Source organism: Jaculus jaculus, chromosome 7, assembly GCF_020740685.1.
Source record: "Jaculus jaculus isolate mJacJac1 chromosome 7, mJacJac1.mat.Y.cur, whole genome shotgun sequence".
Classification (NCBI taxonomy): domain Eukaryota; kingdom Metazoa; phylum Chordata; class Mammalia; order Rodentia; family Dipodidae; genus Jaculus; species Jaculus jaculus.
Window position 1 is genome coordinate 143,188,850 of NC_059108.1, and position 17,543 is coordinate 143,206,392.

The window sequence follows — 17,543 nt, forward strand, 5'->3', positions numbered from 1 at the left end:
CCACTTTTCTTCTCTTCAAAATTCAACTAACTGATCTACTTGAACTGTGTTTTAAAATTTCCAGTCTTTTATTATTATTATTATTTACTTTGAGACAGAGACAGAATGGGCATGCCAGGACTTTTCAGCTGCTGTGAATGAACTCCAGATACATGCACCACTTTGTGCGTGTGCACACCATTGCGTGCTTGTGTCACTGTGCATCTGGCTCTGGGGACCTGGAGATTCAAACATGAGTTCTTGGGCTTCTTAGGCAAGTGCCTTCACTGCTAAGCCATCTCTCCAGACCTCCAAACTTTTTACCTAAACTTTAACCTTTTTAAGACTCAATAGTGGTGCAGGTAGTTCCTACAACTATATGGTGATTTAGATCCTATGGTGCCTTGAAACATTGTTCCTATATTACAGAAAAGTAGAAAAATTCTACTTAGGATATTAAAAACAAGAAAAGACCTTTTATCATCTTTGGATTCACAAATAAGGTCGTGAACATCACAGAACTCACTCTCTCAGGCCTGCTTTCCCGTCCTGGGGGTTTCAAAATGTCATCCACATTCTTGGATTCAGGCTTCTTTTCAACTCGTGGGGCTGGAGGTGGCTGGTGACTCAGTGAAGGAGCTGGCAGGGGCATTCGCTCATCTGGGTAAGTTCTTCGCTCTCCTAGAGTTCCAGCAATTGAATAAAATTAATACTTAGCACAATAATTATTTTGAAAGTAAATTTCTGTTCTCAGTCTAATCATAATTCATACCAAGTTTAATGATTTGAGGAAAACTTAACTTTAATTAGTTGAAATTTAAAGTAATATAAATCTATTGAAGAGTTCTGAATATAAATCTATTGAAGTCAAGAAAATAAAGGCCAGGCATGGTGGCACACACCTTTGATCCCAGCTCCTGGGGAGTCAGAGGTAGGAGGATCGCTGTGAGTTCAAGGCCACCCTGAGATTACATAATGAATTCCAGGTCAGCCTGGGCTAGCACAAGACCCTTTCTCATGAAAACCCAAAGAAAATGTCGAATAAAAGGAATATTCAAATGTGTCACAAATGCTTAAAGTCATAGGTTGAAACTCTTTTTCTTGGGAACCGGGTGTCCACGACTAGCATTGTGGACACTGGGTAGTGACCGGGTCCTGTGGTGGAGACTGAGGAATGGTTAGAACCCATCTTCTGCTGTGAGAATGTTAAGACTCTTGCTTTGTATGAGATGTAGATATATTAATGCTGAGGGTTGTAAAGCCAATGAGGGGGACTGATTTTATAGAGAAAAAAACTGAGTGAAAGCACATCTCATGATTTTACGGCCACATTTCTGTTGTTTCCTGTTCAGTATGCCCTGTGCTTTCTAAGGTTAAAAAGGATCACTGGGGCTGGAAAGATGGCTTAGTAGTTAAGCACTTGTCTGTGAAGCCTAAGGACCCTGGGTTCGAGGCTCAATTCCCCAGGACCCACGTTAGCCAGATGCACAAGGGGGCGCAGGCATCTGGAGTTCATTTGCAGTGGCTGGAGGCCCTGGCGCGCCCATTCCCTCTCTCTGCCACTGTCAAATAAATAAATAAATAAGCAACAACAACCAAAGGATCACTGCATCGCCTCTCTGTTATGAATCTATCAGCCTTAGACTTCGTTTTAACTCCTTGTTGCTGTGTTCAGATAGTAGAATGATAGAAACATTAAAGTTATTTTTACTTCAAGTAATTTGAACTCAAACAGATGAAAAATGTCTCTACTACTTTCAGGGTACAGTAAAAAGCAACGTATGGTAAATACTGAAAACTCCAGGCCTCTCAAACAAGAGCCAAAATGCCTTCAGCCACAGCCATACAAAAGGGAAGAGAAAAGGCATAAACCTGGTCGTGGTAATGGAAGACACATGGCCAGGCATGAAATAGAATTGGGGCAATTACCTTTTACTCCTAAATACTGAGTCTTGATTAGGTTAAAGTAGAAAACTTAAGAGGTACATAGATGCTTCTTTCAACATTCTTTAGAATGGAAACTAAGGTGAAATTTTCACATTTTAAGACGGGTTTGATGGCTTTCTCTTACTGCTCCAAAGTAAAGCTTACTAACCTGCACTTCCCATAGTTGAGCTTGGCTCAGTGTCTCCCCACTAGAAGCAAGAGGCAGTTGTGCTGAGGGAGCCAGGCATGAAACAGACTTTGTGCATGACACAAGACTCCTTCCGGTACAGGAGCTGAAAGCAGGCTCCTGTCACATGACGGTGTGACTGACACTGTTAGGTTGGCTTGCAGGAGAGCTTGAAGAGCACAAGGTGATGCGATTTCCTCTCTAACATTTTTATTTTATTTTTATTTATTTATTTTTTCATTTATTTATTTGAGAGCGAGAGAGACAGAGAGAAAGACAGATAGAGGGAGAGAGAGAGAATGGGCGCGCCAGGGCTTCCAGCCTCTGTAAACGAACTCCAGACGCGTGCACCCCCTTGTGCATCTGGCTAACGTGGGACCTGGGGAACCGAGCCTCGAACCGGGGTCCTTAGGCTTCACAGGCAAGCGCTTAACCACTAAGCCATCTCTCTAGCCCTCTAACATTTTTTAACCTTATGTTACTTTTGTCTGTTTATGGATTCAAGAACCTGTTGACTTGTGAAGAATTTGCTGCCCTCTTAAGAGCTTGCTGACATTGTTCTTGTGAAATTTCTTGCACATTTGACTATTATGGAAGAACAATAAAACTATAACATGAGGAAATTAAAAAAAAAAACAGAAAAAGAAAGAGAGAGAGGAGGGAGAGAAGGGAGGGAAAGAAGGAGTAAAAGAAGGAAGGAGAGAAAGAAAGAAAGTAGGCAACAAGATAAAGAATAAATAAATACTTCACTGGATTACCCTAAGCATGACTGATAATCAAATTTTCTTTTCTTTTTTTTTTATTTGGTTTTTCAAGTTAGGGTCTCACTCTGGTCCAGGCTGACCTGGAATTAACTATGTAGTCTCAGGGTAGCCTCGAACTCACAGCTATCCTCCTACCTCTGCCTCCCAAGTGCTGGGATTAAAGGCGTGTGCCACCACACCTGGCTCTGTCTTTCTTTCTTTTTTGAGGTAGGGTCTCACTCTAGCTCAGGCTGACCTGGAATTCACTATGTCATCTCAGGGTGGCCTCAAACTTACAGCGGTCATCCTACCTCTGCTTTCTGAGTGCTTAGATTAAAGGTGTGCGCCATCATGCCTGGCTTAATACTCAGTTTTAACTTGTGCTTCTTGTTTTAAAAACAAGCCATCAGGTTAGGGAAGCTTATTCTTAAAAACAGGTATGAGTTTCTAGTTAAGTGCAATGTGCAGCAGTGAAAAGCTAAAAGCAAACTAACAACAAAGGTCTTGTATTTTTTCTATTCAAGGGAATGCCACAGAGCCACTAGTAGGTTTGCGTATGGAAAAATGGGACGATGCCGTTATCAAGCAGCAGTACAATACAAGCAGTGCGCTTAGGGGTAGGGATGTAACTCAGCATTACAGGACTTGCCTAGCGTGCACAGGCCCCGAGTTTGATCCCTTACCACCACAAGTAACAACCCCACGCTTGCATTTATATTTTGATTCTAACTTGATAAATATGCATGCTAAGAGGATGAGGAGACATCATAAGTGCCTTTGTTTCTATTTTTTATTTCAAGAATTATTTAGTAGTGTATTGCTTAGTTTCCATGATTTTGTGTATGCTCTATAGCCTTTCTTGCTACCGATTTGTAGTTTAATTCCATTGTGGTCAGATAGAATGCAAGGAATTATTTCAATTTTCCTGAATTTGTCAAGATTTGCTTTGTGTCCTAATATATGGTCTATCTTAGAGAATGTTCCATGTGCTGCTGAAAAGAATGTACATTCTGCATCCTTTGGATGAAATGTCCTGTATATATATGTTAGGTCCATTCCTTCTATGACCTCATTTAGTCCAGATGCTTCTCTGTTTATTTTTTCCCGGGATGACCTGTCAATTGGTGAGAGTGGGGTGTTAAAGTCACCCACCACCACTGCAAGAATTATTTAAATAATTGTTTTAAGCCAGGCATTGTGGTACACACCTTTAATCCCAGCAGTTGGAAGGCAAAGGTAAGAGGATTGCCGTGAGTTCGAGGCCACCCTGACACTACATAGTGAATTCCAGGTCAGCCTGAGCTACAGTGAGACCCTACCTCAAAAAACCAAAAAGCAAAACCAAAGGAAAAAAAAAGAATTGTTTTAAAAATTATTTCTTTGTGTGTGTGTGTGTATGTTTACATGTCAGAGTCTCTAACACCAGACAAATGGTCCACTTATGTCCAATTTTATATGAGTGCTAGGAAATTGAACCCAATCCAGCAAACACTGCAAGCAAGTAACTTTAGCCACTAAGCCATCTTCCCAGCCCTGTGTCTATTTTTTAACATTTCTTTCTTTTTCTTTTCTTTTCTTTTGTTGTTTTTCCGAGGGAGGGTCTCACTCTAGCCCCAGCTGACCTGGAATTCACTTTGTATTCTCAAGGTGGCCTCGAACTCATGGCGATCCTCCTACCTCCACCTCCTTGGTGGGATTAAAGGTATGTGCCACCATGCCTGGCTCAAAATTTCTTTAATATAAAATAAATTTACATTTTATTTTAGTAATTACATTGCTATTTTGATAATGATGCTCCCTTCTTGCCTTTTTTTTTTTTTTTGGTTTTTCGAGGAAGGGTCTCTAGTCCAGGCTGACCTGGAATTCACTATGCAGTCTCAGGGTGGCCTCAAACTCATGGTGATCCTCCTACGTCTACCTCCTGAGTGCTGGGATTAAAGGCGTGCACCACCATGCCCAGCCTCTGAGACATTTTTTCTAAATACATTTACTATAATAGTGAAACCCATTGCTACAATGCAAAGTACCCTCCATTTGTCACATTCTCAACATCTTACTGTCAACAGAAAATTGCTCTACCTCCAAACATGGATGGGCCTTCATAGGGTGGGCGATCAGACTTCCGGTCATAGGAAGTTCTATCAAATCCCCCTCTTCTGGATGAGGAATGGTCTTTTTTGTCTCGATATGACTGAGTCCTAGAAAGTATAACAAGAGGTGCTTTGATTAAAAAAAAATTTTTGGAAGGTCTCTGTTTTGTAACATAATACCATTATCTGCCCAGTTCTCTCTATGAGCAGTTAACCCAGTCAATTTGTAAATTTTCTTTTGGTTTTCTCATTTAGATATAATTTTACATATATATTTAAAAAGTCCATGAACAGCAAAATTGCTTCCCTAAAACTTAAGTAATGTCATATTTCTATTTCCTTTCCTTCCTATCTATAGCTCTCATTTAATTATCTAGAATTCAAGTTAATGGGACTCAAGCTCCTATTTTCCTAGAAACTGCTCTTCCTTCTCCAGCTTACATGCAGTATGTCATTTACTAGGCTTCTTTTAAATATATCAATTTTAGCTAAACATACATGTGTCAATGTAATACTCCTAGGGAAGATATTTTTCATAGCATACCTATCATCTCGGGCCCGGCGCTCTCTGTCAAATCTATCGCGTTCATAGTCAATAACACGATCCCGGTCTCGATCTCTATGTGTCTCCCGGTCCCTTTTAAAATCTCGGTGATCTACTATATTACCTTGGCGATCAAAATAAGGCTCACGGTCTCTGTCTCTATCATAGCGATCACGCTGGCCTGCATGCTCTACAAAATAATGGATAAAAAATAAGAATTATAGGGCTGGAGAGATGGTCTAGTGGTTAAGGCACATGCCTGCGAAGCCTGAAGACCCAAGTTCAATTCTCCAGGACCCTCATAAGCCAAGTGCACATGGTGGCACATGCATCTGGAGTTCATTTGCAGTGGCTACAGGCCCTTGTGCATCCATTCTCCCTCTACCTCTCTCTCCCTCTCACTAATAAATAAATAAATAAAAATCTTAAAAAAAAAAAAGAATTATAGGATTGGAGAGATGGTTTAACATTTAAGGCGCTTGCCTGTAAAGCCAAAGGACCCGGGTTTGATTTCCCAGGACCCACATAAGCTAGATGCACAAGGGAGTGCATGCACCTGGAATTTGCTTACAGTGGCTGAAGGCCCTGGTGCACCCATTCTCTATTTGCCTCTTTGTCTCTCTCTCTCTCAAAAAAGTAAGAATTATATTTGCTTACATAAATAAAAGCAAAAATGCACAAGTTTACAATGGGCATGGTGGTACATGACTTTAATCCTACACTTGGAAGGCAGAGGTAGGAGGATTGGCGCCATGAGCTCGCTCGAGGCCACCCTGAGACTACATAGTGAATTCCAGGTCAACGTGGGCTAGCAAGACCCTACCTCAGAAAACCAAAAAAAAAAAAAAAAAAAAAAAGCAAAAGCTTAGTTTCAGAACCAGTATAAGTTAATGCCCTAAATTCAATTTAAGAAACTTGGTTCTATTTTTTAAAAGACCTAGATAATCTCACAAAAAGGAAAATCTTGTACCAATTATACCCTAAAATTAAGTTTAAAAACACTGTTCTTCCTAGCTACAGATGACTGGGCTTCTGCATGAGAATGAAAATACTTAGTAGCAGAGGCCAGTAAGTTGAAAAGGAGACATAAAGGGTGGAGAAAGGAAGGGAGGAGGATACTTAATAGGTTGATATTGTATATATGTAATTACAATGTTTGTAATGGGGAGGTAATATGATTGAGAATGGAATTTCAAACGGGAAAGTGTGGGGGTGGGGAGGGAGGGAATTACCATGGGATATATTTTATAATCATGGAAAATGTTAATAAAAATTAAAAAAAAAAAAAAAAAAAAACACTGTTCTTGGGCTGGACAGAGGGCTTAGGGATTAAGGAGCTTGCCTGCAAAACCAAAGGACCCAGGTTCAAGGATCAAGTCCCCAAGATCCACATAAGACAAATGCACAAGGGGCACACATCTGGAGTTTGTTTGCAGTGGCTGGACACTCTGGCAGGCCCATTCTCTCTTTCTCTCTCTACCTACCTCTTTCTCTCTCTCTCTCACATAAATAAAAATAAAATATTGAAAAAATACTATTCTCTCTGGGAAGCCTACCTGTGTCAAATGTTGACCTTTCAGGTAGTGGATCTGGACGTAAAGTTATTCTTTCTCCATAGGGTATCTGTTCAACTTTATTAGTAGACATATCTAGCAAACAGAAACAGGGATAAAATGTCATAAGAGAGCCAGGTGTGGTGACACATGCCTTTAATTCCAGCACTTGGGAGGCAGTGGTAGGAGGATTGCTATGAGTTCAAGGCCACCCTGAGACCACCAAAAAAAAAAAAAAAAAATGTCTTAAGAGTGAATGGAAGTAAACCAGGGGCTGGAAGATGGCTCAGCAGTTAAAAGCAGTTGCATGCAAAGCCTGACAGCCTAGGCTTCCAAGCCATCCATATAAGCCAGATAAAAAAGCAGTATGTAAATATTCATTTTCAGTGGCAAGAGGCCCTGGAACATGCATTTTAATTTTAAAATTAAAAAAGAAAACCAAAGCTCAACTGGGTATGGCAGCGCACGCCTTTAATCCCGACACTCAGGAGGCATAGGTAGGAGCATCACTATGAGTTCAAGGGTAGCCGGGGTATACACAGTAAGTTCTATGGACGCTCAGGAAACCAAGATAGGAGGATTGCTGTAAGTCTGAGGCCAGCTTGAGACTACATAGTGAATTCCAGGTCAGCAAGACCCTACCTCTAAATACCAACCCTCACCCCCCCCAAAAAAAAACATTTCCTGTAGAGTGTCACATACAAATTCACCATCACTCACCTCGGCCATGGCCATAATCAACAGTGTGCTGCACTGGTGGTGGTTTGGACATTGGTGGCATACCCAAAGGCATTGAGCCAGGAGGGGGAATGGAAGGATGAACCTGTGGTGGGGCTGGTAACACCGGAGCAGATGGAACTTTTGTAGTTTCTGACTTAAATTCTGAATTCAGTCCTTGCTCATCATTTGTATCCCAGAGCCCGTAGAAAGAATCTTCATCCCAGCGTTCCTGCTTTGCAGCTGACTTTTTTGGCTTTATAACCGGAGGAGGAGGTGGAGGTGGAGGTGGCGGAGGTGGAGGTGGTGGTATTGGCACAGGTGGCCTAGTCATAGGAACAGATGATCTTGCTGGTGGAGCAGAAGGTCTTACAATTGAGCCTGGTGGTTTACCCATAGGAGGGGGTGGTCTATAGGAACCTGGAGGCTACAAAAGAAAGCAAATGGTTAGGAGGTGATCTTATCAATACATTGTCACAGATGAGTGGAAATTAAAATCTGATTCTCAATCCATTAAAAAAACCTTAACATAAGCAGGGCATGGTGGCACACGCCTTTAATTCCAGCACTTGGGAGGCAGAGGTAGGAGGATCACCATGAGTTTGCGGCCACCCTGAGACTACACAGTGAATTCCAGGTCAGCCTGGGCTAGAGTGAGACCCTACCTTGAAAAACCAAAAAAATAAAATAAATAAAAAATAACAATATAAGACTCATTCAAAATTTAAAATATTGTACTTTATATACAATATGCCAACAGAAAAGTTAAAAGGATAAAATATTCCAACAGAAAATATAAAGATATAAAGATGCTGGGCGTGGTGGTGAATTCCTTTAATTCTGGCACTTGAGAGACAGAGGTAGATTGCTGCAAGTTGGAGGCCACCATGAGGCTACATAGTGAATTCCAGATCAGTGTGGGCTAGAGTGAAACCCTACCTCGAAAAACCAAAGGAAAGAAAGAATTGAATCCATAATATGTAACTTCTATAACTATAGATAGACATGGTAGAAAATGCCTATAATCCTAGCACCTGGGAGGTGGAGGTGGAAGATCAGAAATTCAAGATAATCCTTGGCTACACAGCAAGTTTAAAGCCAGCCTGAGTTACGAGACCTTATTTCAAGACAAACAAAAACAAAAGCATTTATAACTCAGTAATAAGACAAAGAATAATATATTAAGGGGCTAGAGAGATGGCTCAGCAGTTAAGGTGTTTGCCTGCAAAGCCAAAAGGCCCAAGTTCGATTCCTCAGTACCCATGTAACCTGAAAGCAAAGCAACAAAAGAATTTAATCACTTCTTTTTTAAAAATTCTTTTATTTTTTATTTGAGAGTGACAGACAGAGAAAGAAAGAGGCAGATACATTGAGAGAAAATGGGCATGCCAGGGCCTCTAATCACTGCAAATGAACTCCAGATGCATGTGCCACCTTATGCATCTGGCTTATGTGGGTCCTGGGGAATCAAGCCTTGAACTGGGGTCCTGAAGCTTCACAGGCAAGTGCTTAACCACTAAGCCATCTCCCCTGCCCCCTAATCACTTAATTCTTTAAACACTCCTCTTTGCTACTGTCTAAAGGCTACTGTGCTATGCACTGAGGTAGACTCTTAGATCCTTCCTCCAGTTGAAAGAGAGAGGGAGTCCCATGAGCTTACATTTAATCCTGCCTAGATGGGAAACGGAACAATGTGAGCATTAAGAAGCATTAGGATTCTGATTTTATAATTCTGTGAACATGGAGCCAGGTAGTTCAGGTGTGCTTGATCTACTTATAAATCCTGGGGGAAGGAAAAATTCTGTCACACTTTTAACGATGTGTAAGCGCTGGGCATGGTGGTGCTTGCCTTCAATTCCAGCACTCAGGAGGCTGAGGTAGGACTGCTACTCAAGGCCAGCCTGGAGCTATAGAGTAAGTTCCTTCTCTTATTTATTTACTTACTTATGAATGAGAGAGGGGAGAGAGAAAGATGAAGAGGCAGAGAAAGGGGGGATGGGCGTGACAGGGTCTCCAACCACTGCAAATGAACTCCAGACACATGTGCCACCTACTGCATTTGGCTTAGGTGAGTACTGGGAAATTAAACCTGAGTCCTTAGGTTTTACAGATAAGTGCCTTAACTGCTAAGCCATCTCTCTAGCCCATCTTTTTCTTTTCTTTTTTTTTAAAAACAAAAAATTATGTTGATCTATTTATTTGCAAGAAGGGAAGGGAAAGAGAGGGTGGGGGAGAAAGAGAGAGAATGAGAATGAGCACACTAGGACCTTGTGCCATTACAAACGAACTTCACATATGTGCCACTTTGTGCATCTGGCTTTATGTGGGTCCTGGGGAATCTAACCCAGTTATCAGGCTTTGTAAGCAAGTGCCTTTAACAATTGGGCCATCCCTCCAGCCTCCCAGAGTGAGTTCTAAGTCAGCCTGGGCTAGAGGGAGACCCTACTTGGGGGAGGGAACAGGGAGGAAGAGAGATGTCCAAAGCATTTACTTCTCCATAATATCCTTACAGTGGAAATTTTTACTTTTTGTAATTAAAAAAATGCAACAACATAAATATACAAAGTAGCAATCATTTCATTTTCTGAGCACTTATTTTCCCATACCGGATACATCCCTGATCTTGATGTATTTTGCAATCTTGAGTCCTGGGGTGGAAGATGGTCAGCCATCTGTGGCTCAGACCCAAAGTCCTTCATCTTTTGAAGCTGTTCTTTCTGTTCTCTGTAAACAAACAAAATTGCCATTGTACTTAAAGCATGTTTACATCATCTATAAATTAATTTGACTAAAATTAATGTCAAAGAAAATTAAGATTTTATCCTAAAACCATCTGGGCAATCACCCAGCACCATTGTGGTGACCTTCTCTTGATTTACACAGGTAGCTCACCAGTCATCAAGACTATAGCCACAACTCCACTGTCTTTGAGGACAAGTTCTTAGAACCACCTCAACAGTCTAACACAGTATCTACTTGGCATGCTTTTCATTCAGTCAGCCCACAGTTCTACTGCTACTTTTCAATATTATTAAGGCCAGAGGGTACAAAATGGAGGACCACATGTGAAACAGACTAAAAAGGATTTTTACTTGGCTTTCATATCAGGTTTTTGTCGTTGTTTTGGAGAAGGGGAGTTTCAGACAGGTCTCATTTGGCACAATCTAGCCAAAAACTCCTGCTCCTCCTATCTCTATCTACCTCCCAAGTGCTAGGATTACACATGTGCACCATCAATCATCCTTAGCTCTCACATCACATTTTAAAACTTTAGTTGCCATAATTTTTTTTTAGAAAGAAAAAACCATTTATTTATTTATTCATTTGTTGTTTTTGTTTTTTCGAGGTAGGGTCTCGCTCTGGCCCAGGATGACCTGGAATTCACTATTTAGTCTCAGGGTGGCCTCAAACTCATGGCGATCCTCCCACCTCTGCTTTCCGAGTGTTGGGATTAAAGGTGTGTGCCATCACACCTGGCCTCTATTTATTTAAGAGAGAAAATATGAGTGAGCCAAGATCTCTAGCCACTGCAAATGAACTCCAGACACATAAGCCACTTTGCATCTGGCTTACGTGGGTACTGGGAAATCAAACCTGGGTCCTTAGGCTTCTTAGGAAAGCACCTTAACCACTAAGCCATCTCTCCAGCCATTATTTATAAAGCAAATATTTCACAAATAAGTTCAAAACTTAGCCTGGCGTGGTAGCACATGCCTTTAATTACAGCACTGTGGAGGCAGAGGCAGTAGGATTGCCATGAGTTTGAGGTCACCAAGGCTACACAGTGAATTCCAGGTCACCCTGGGCTAGAGCGAGACCCTACCTCAAAAAACCAAAAATAACAACAAATAAATAAATAAGAGAAAGAAAATAAATTCAAAGTTTAGAGAGATTTGGTAGCAGCTGGCCTACTCTCTCCAAAGTCAGCAGTAGTTGTGTAGAGCAGTGGCCGTCCAATTACGAAGCAGCTCACCACACTCCTCCGCACACCCCACTGCACTCTATCTGGGGCACTTTGGTTCATTTTGTTACCTGTTTGACTATTTTATGAGCATTTCAGTATACAGTCCCTACTGTAGATGATGAGAGCAATGATCAATCTATACCTCTGAAAAAAATACTTCATATATTCCTAAGGATTAATTATGTATGCTTTAGGCTTTTCTTTAAATCTCTGGTTAAATTCCTTTTACTTTTCTTCCTAAATCCCACCTGAAACATGTGTAACATCAACCTTCATTTCTCCTTTTACAATTTTCTCTTTTTTCGCATACTACAGTGAGTGACCCAAATGGAAACACAGTACATAAGATTTTCCTGACTCAAATATTCCTTATGATATTTTTGACTTTATAGACATAATATAGCCTACTTGTATTCAATTACAACCATCATCCATCACTCCATATGTTTATGTTGCTTAAAAAAGAGCTTCAAGCCGGGCGTGATGGCACACGCCTTTAATCTCAGCACTCGGGAGGCAGGGGTAGGGAGTTCAAGGCCACCCTGAGACTCCATAGGGAATTCCAGGTCAGCCTGGGCTAGTGTGAGACTCTACCTCGAAAAACCAAAAAAAAAAAAAAAAAAAAAAAAAAGAGCTTCAAATAAAAGAAAAGAGGCAAGCAGCAGCCCCTTTTATCCAGTATTTCTATAAAAAGCAAAAGTAGATGGGAAAAACAATTTTAAAAAGAAAAGGAAGCTGCTGGGCGTGGTGGCGCATGCCTTTAATCCCAGCACTCGGGAGGCAGAGGTAGGAAGATCGCCAAGAGTTCGAGGCTACCATAAGACTACAGAGTGAATTCCAGGTCAGCCTGAGCTAGAGTGAGGCTCTACCTCGAAAAACAAAACAAAACAACAACAACAAAAAGAAACAAACAAACAAACAAAAAGAAAAGGAGGCCAGGCGTGGGGTGTGGTGGGGCACACTTTTAATCCCAGCACTTGAGAGGCAGATGTAGAATTGCCATGAGTTCGAGGCCATCCTGAGACTACATACTGAATTCCAGGTCAGGCTGGGCTACGAGAAGACTCTACCTTGAACACCACCACCCACAAAAAGGAAAAGAAACCATGGCAATTTTAGCAACACCAATCAACTTGGTGTTCTCCATAAAAACAGAGATGTTAAGACATACAGATTGAGTTCACATTCTGAGTCTACATTGAATAGCCAAGTGAAGCAGTCATGGTATCATTTGTGAAGTGGGGATGGTACTATTTATCTGTGCAAGCCTTTAGAAAGATAAAGATTTGAGAATAGAGGATTAGCACACTGTGCAGGTGTGAACAGTTACCTACAATTTAAAAGTGAACAGCTGGGATGGAGAGATGGCTTAGCAGTTAAGGCACTTGTCTACAAAGCCAAAGAACCCAGTTTTAATTCCCCAGGACCCATGTAAGGTAGCACATGTATCTGGAGTTCAGTTGTGGCAGCTCAAGGCCCGGTGTGCCCATTCTCTCTATCTGCCTCTTTCTCTTAATAAATAATTTAAAAACAACAAAAAAAAAAAAAAAAAAAACACAACCTTTGGATTGTCTTCTATTGGCCAGAGAAACCTGTTTTACCACCTGGGACATTTAGTCTTTCATCTTTACCTAAAGTTAACTTTTCTCGCCATGCTTTTCTAGTATTCATGTTATAGTTATGAACTCCATCATCATAATCCACAAACATAGAATTAGAGGATGAAATGAACACAATATATTTGAATTTACAGAAGCTGTTTTAAAAAATGCCTTTGCAGTCTGTTACTTACTTCTGATTCCTATCTCATTATAATGACAGATGATTTGAATATTAAATAACCAATTATACACAGAGTACTCAATACAATTTCAGGCACAGAGGTATACATGCAATCAACATTAGCTTTATTACTGTGGCTACACAAGAAACATATGTAGACACCCAAACAGAGTTATTTGTAAGTGAATAAATCCAAATTCCATTCTCAGTCTCACAAAGGAAACATTTGATTATATAGAAACAAGTACCGCCCTCAAGTTAAAATCAAAGATAACACAAAAGAAAGCAGCAGTGGCCAGACAAATCTACAGACACTCCTAGGTAAAGCCTTCTTAGCTTCAAAAGAGAAAAAGACACCACTTTCTAATGCTACAACAAGTTAGGGAATATGAAGCGCCTATCAGATTTAATACCAAAGAACAAAATGTCTACTGAAGGGGGGGATAAAAAGGGGAGGATAAATATGAGGCCTGTGAAACCAAGATCCCTAAAAGGTTGAACTTTAATACTTGAAACATGCACAAGCAAAGCATGCTAGCAACATATCTACAAAGGTCACGAATAGTAATCAACTTGCATATACCAGGGCATACATGTATAATTAGCACACAGTTCCTAAATATCCACTGAATGACCAAAAATATAAATTGAAAGTGTGTGATAAAAAAAAATGAAGTAAAAGTGGTTCCATTCAAATAAATCACTTTAAAAAGAGCAGTCTGAAAACTGGTTTCAACTAAAAGAAATGATCTTAAGGAGTGAACTTACCGAAGCATTTTCAATTCTTGTGCAGCTTTCAAAATGATTTCATGCTGCCTCTGACTGAGAACCATTACCCCTCCAAGGCCTTGGTCAGAGTCTAAGTTTGCATCGGACCCCATCATTTCAGAGGAATGATGTGAGGAGGGCATATGTTCCACCATGGGGGAATGTCTATCCACATCAGATGGGTACCATCTGTCTGACAACCGTTCTCTTTCCCAGTCCATTCTGTCAGGAACATAATCTCGCTTTTCCCGCCACGTATCTCCTCTTTCTGGATACTCACGAATCCTCAACTCACCCCTATCTCGAAAGTCTCGATCATACCCATGGTCTCGATTTCTTTCTTCTCTCCATCTATCATCCCGATATCTATCCAGAGGTGGAAGAGGTGGGAGGGGTGGTAAAGGTGGAAGAGATGGAATATCCCGTTCACGAAACTGTGGTTCTTGTTCATCCAGTGGTCTCCCATAATCTCTGTCCCACTCATTATCCATATTTCTATCGTACATATCCATGGGTCTTCCAATCCGATCCACATCCCTGTCCAAGTCCCTGTCCATTTCTCTACTGTAGTTCTCATTCATATCCTGTTCTCTCTCCCAATCATCCCACCAAGGGCCTCGTCTATCTCCATCATGAGAACGAGATGGTGGTGCTGAAAACCTGTCCTCTCTACCATATGGGTCTAGCATGTCATCTTGATAGTCACGTTCACATTCTCTCCAGTATCTCTCTCTATCCCAATCACCGAGTCTTTCTCCTTCCATTGGAGCATTTCTACCATCTAGTGGGAACTCTTCATGCCCTCTTTCTTCTCCATGGTTCCACGGAGCTCTAGAAGGCTCATCTCGGTGATAAGAATACATTTTCTCCCCATCATCTCCTGGTTCTGGTCTGAATGGACCTCTATCGCGACCAAAGTCTGGCCTTCCTAGTCCCCTTTCCCGACTGCCAGGCCCTCGAGGGGGTACCCTCTCCCTGCTCCCAGCTCTTCGGGGTGGTACTCTCTCCTTACTTCCAGCCCTGCGAGGGGGTCCTCTTTCCTGACTGCCAGCCCTTCGAGGTGGTCCCCTTTCTCGGCTGCCAGCCCTACCCCTATCTTGGCTGCCTTGGAGACCACCTGGCACTTTCTCCCTACTGCTTCCCGGCCTTACCAACCCTCTGTCCCGGCTGCCTTCTCCTCTGCTCATTTTGTCTCGGCTGTCTTCTCTTCTACCCATCATCTTATCACGAAATTCTTCTTGTTTGACCAACCCTGGGCCTCGACTGATTGCCTGGTCATGACCTCTGCTTACTAATCCTTTGTCTCGTGTGTCTTCCAGTCTGTTCTGCCCGGGACCTCGGTAGGATGAACTGCTGCTTCTATTGCCATCTAATCTGCTATCTCTGTTTTCTGACTGAGGCAGCCCTTTCTCTTGGTTGTTTTCTGCATGAGGCAGACCAATACCCAAAGGTTTCAAATCATTATCTGCAGTTAATGATGACGATGTTGCTACTGTTGCTCCTCCCTCCATGACCCCTGCATTTGATGGAAAAGTAGGTTGAGTAGGTACAGACTTATTTGCAAGGGATACAGGCTGAGTAACACCTTGGGCTTTGTCCATTTCAGTCTCCATACTTTGAGAATTCTGGTTCCAATCAGAGGGCTCTATGGGCCCTTCCGACACTTGGCTTTTAGGTGGCTCTTGCTGAGAGTCGCTTAGATTCTCATTCGACTGAGCCGCCTTGGCATCCTTTACATCTGCAGCAGTTGAATATGCAGCTGATTGCATTTTAAAATTCTTCTGCTGGTTACTACTGTTGTCTGCTAGAGGCTCTTTGCTTCCTGAAAGAGGTTCTGCTTGTGATTTAGGTTGCTGCTGAAGCTGCTGTCCAAGAGATGGCTTGGGGCCTTTCCACTGTGGTCCACTCTGTCGAGGACTTAGGGATGTAATATAAAATTGGGCTGCTGGCCCCCGGGGAATCACGCCCCATTTGCTTTTAGTGCCCTCTGCTGGGTGACTTTCATATCTGGGTCTTGGCCCATCAGGGCGATTTCCTTCAAAACGAGGCCCTTTGGGTCTCGGTCCTTCACACCTTGACCCTAAATCCTCAAATCTTCGAGGACCATCAAATCTACAAGTAAAACAAAAGATATTACTCAAGACAGTAAAGGAAAAAAAGAAGAATCCTCCACGTAAGAATATTTAAGGCACCACTGCCTCAGAATTTGTTTATTACAGTGACTCTTTCAGGCATTAAACAAATCCTGCTGTCACCTGTATCTCAGAAACCGGCATGTCAAGGAGTAGTGCTAAGAAGGTCTTAAATTCAGTTTTGGAAATCAGGTCAGCATTACCTAATCCACTTCAACACATCTCCTTTAGAAAGTCACTGACCTATTGAACTGTTCAAAAGCAATTGTACCTTGTATTATTCCTTGGTACTGAAAAGCCCACTCATTTCAAGGGGAAAAAACTAACAAAGTCAATAACTAACTCTGAGAATACTTTTAGAGTTAAATTATAACTAAAAATTAAATAGGAAACAACAAGAAAATACTATATGTTGTTGAAGCTAACACTAACATCTTAATTGTCAGATGTTTAAAAAAATACACATCTTAAAAGTATCCTTTGACATCTTTAAAAGTCAGGCAGAGATGTGTTTACTATGGATCATTCACTTATTAAAGAATTACTGCCGGTCAAGGTGGCACACACCTTTAATCCCAGCACTTGGAGACAGAGGTAGGAGGACTGCCATGAGTTCAAGTCCAACCTGGGATTATATAGAGAATCCCAGGTCAGCCTGGTCTAGAGTCTAGAGTGAGACCCTACTTTGGAGAAAATGGAAAAAGAAAAAAAGGATTATTTAGTGTACATTTTTTACCTCTGATAGGCACGACCTATATTAGGATGTAAAAATGTTATCTGTGCCATCAGAGAATTTCTAGTCAGGTAGAAAGATGATCTAAGTATAAATAAGTACCAACAGGAGCAATGGCAAAAGTCTGAGTACAAAAAGGGCAACAGAGCAGAAAATGGTCAGTGTTGTCCAGATGACAGTGCTGAGTGTAACGTCATGAACCACCACACTTGACTTATTGTATAAATTCTGACAGAAAATAAATGTTATTCTAGCCTGTTATTGTCATCTAGCTTTGAATCTCTTTAAGACTAACGAATTAATCCAACCAACCGGTCAAGGAGTTTCGAACTATTTCATAAGCATTTATGAGTCACTTAATATAGTCTGACTTCTAAAAAGGCTAGTTTTGGAAGAAAAAGAGTAAATGAGTACGGGAAAGTGGA

At 41.4% G+C, this 17,543-nt stretch overlaps 1 protein-coding gene across 5 annotated transcripts in view; it reads right to left on the reverse strand.

Annotated features, from left to right (window-relative positions):
- The window catches only part of Ylpm1 (YLP motif containing 1), a 93,314-nt gene that overhangs the window by 26,213 nt on the left and 49,558 nt on the right, over positions 1 to 17,543 (reverse strand). For 3 of the 5 annotated variants that reach the window (XM_045153880.1, XM_045153879.1, XR_006638071.1), the window contains exons 5-11: positions 14,254 to 16,365; positions 10,346 to 10,463; positions 7,743 to 8,166; positions 7,026 to 7,118; positions 5,470 to 5,659; positions 4,915 to 5,033; positions 506 to 660 (exon numbers count right to left, since the gene is read on the reverse strand). In XM_045153880.1, the coding sequence (XP_045009815.1) occupies positions 506 to 660; positions 4,915 to 5,033; positions 5,470 to 5,659; positions 7,026 to 7,118; positions 7,743 to 8,166; positions 10,346 to 10,463; positions 14,254 to 16,365 (3,211 nt within the window). The remainder of the gene's footprint in view (positions 1 to 505; positions 661 to 4,914; positions 5,034 to 5,469; positions 5,660 to 7,025; positions 7,119 to 7,742; positions 8,167 to 10,345; positions 10,464 to 14,253; positions 16,366 to 17,543) is intronic. The other 2 variants (XM_045153881.1, XM_045153882.1) reach the window with 2 other exon arrangements.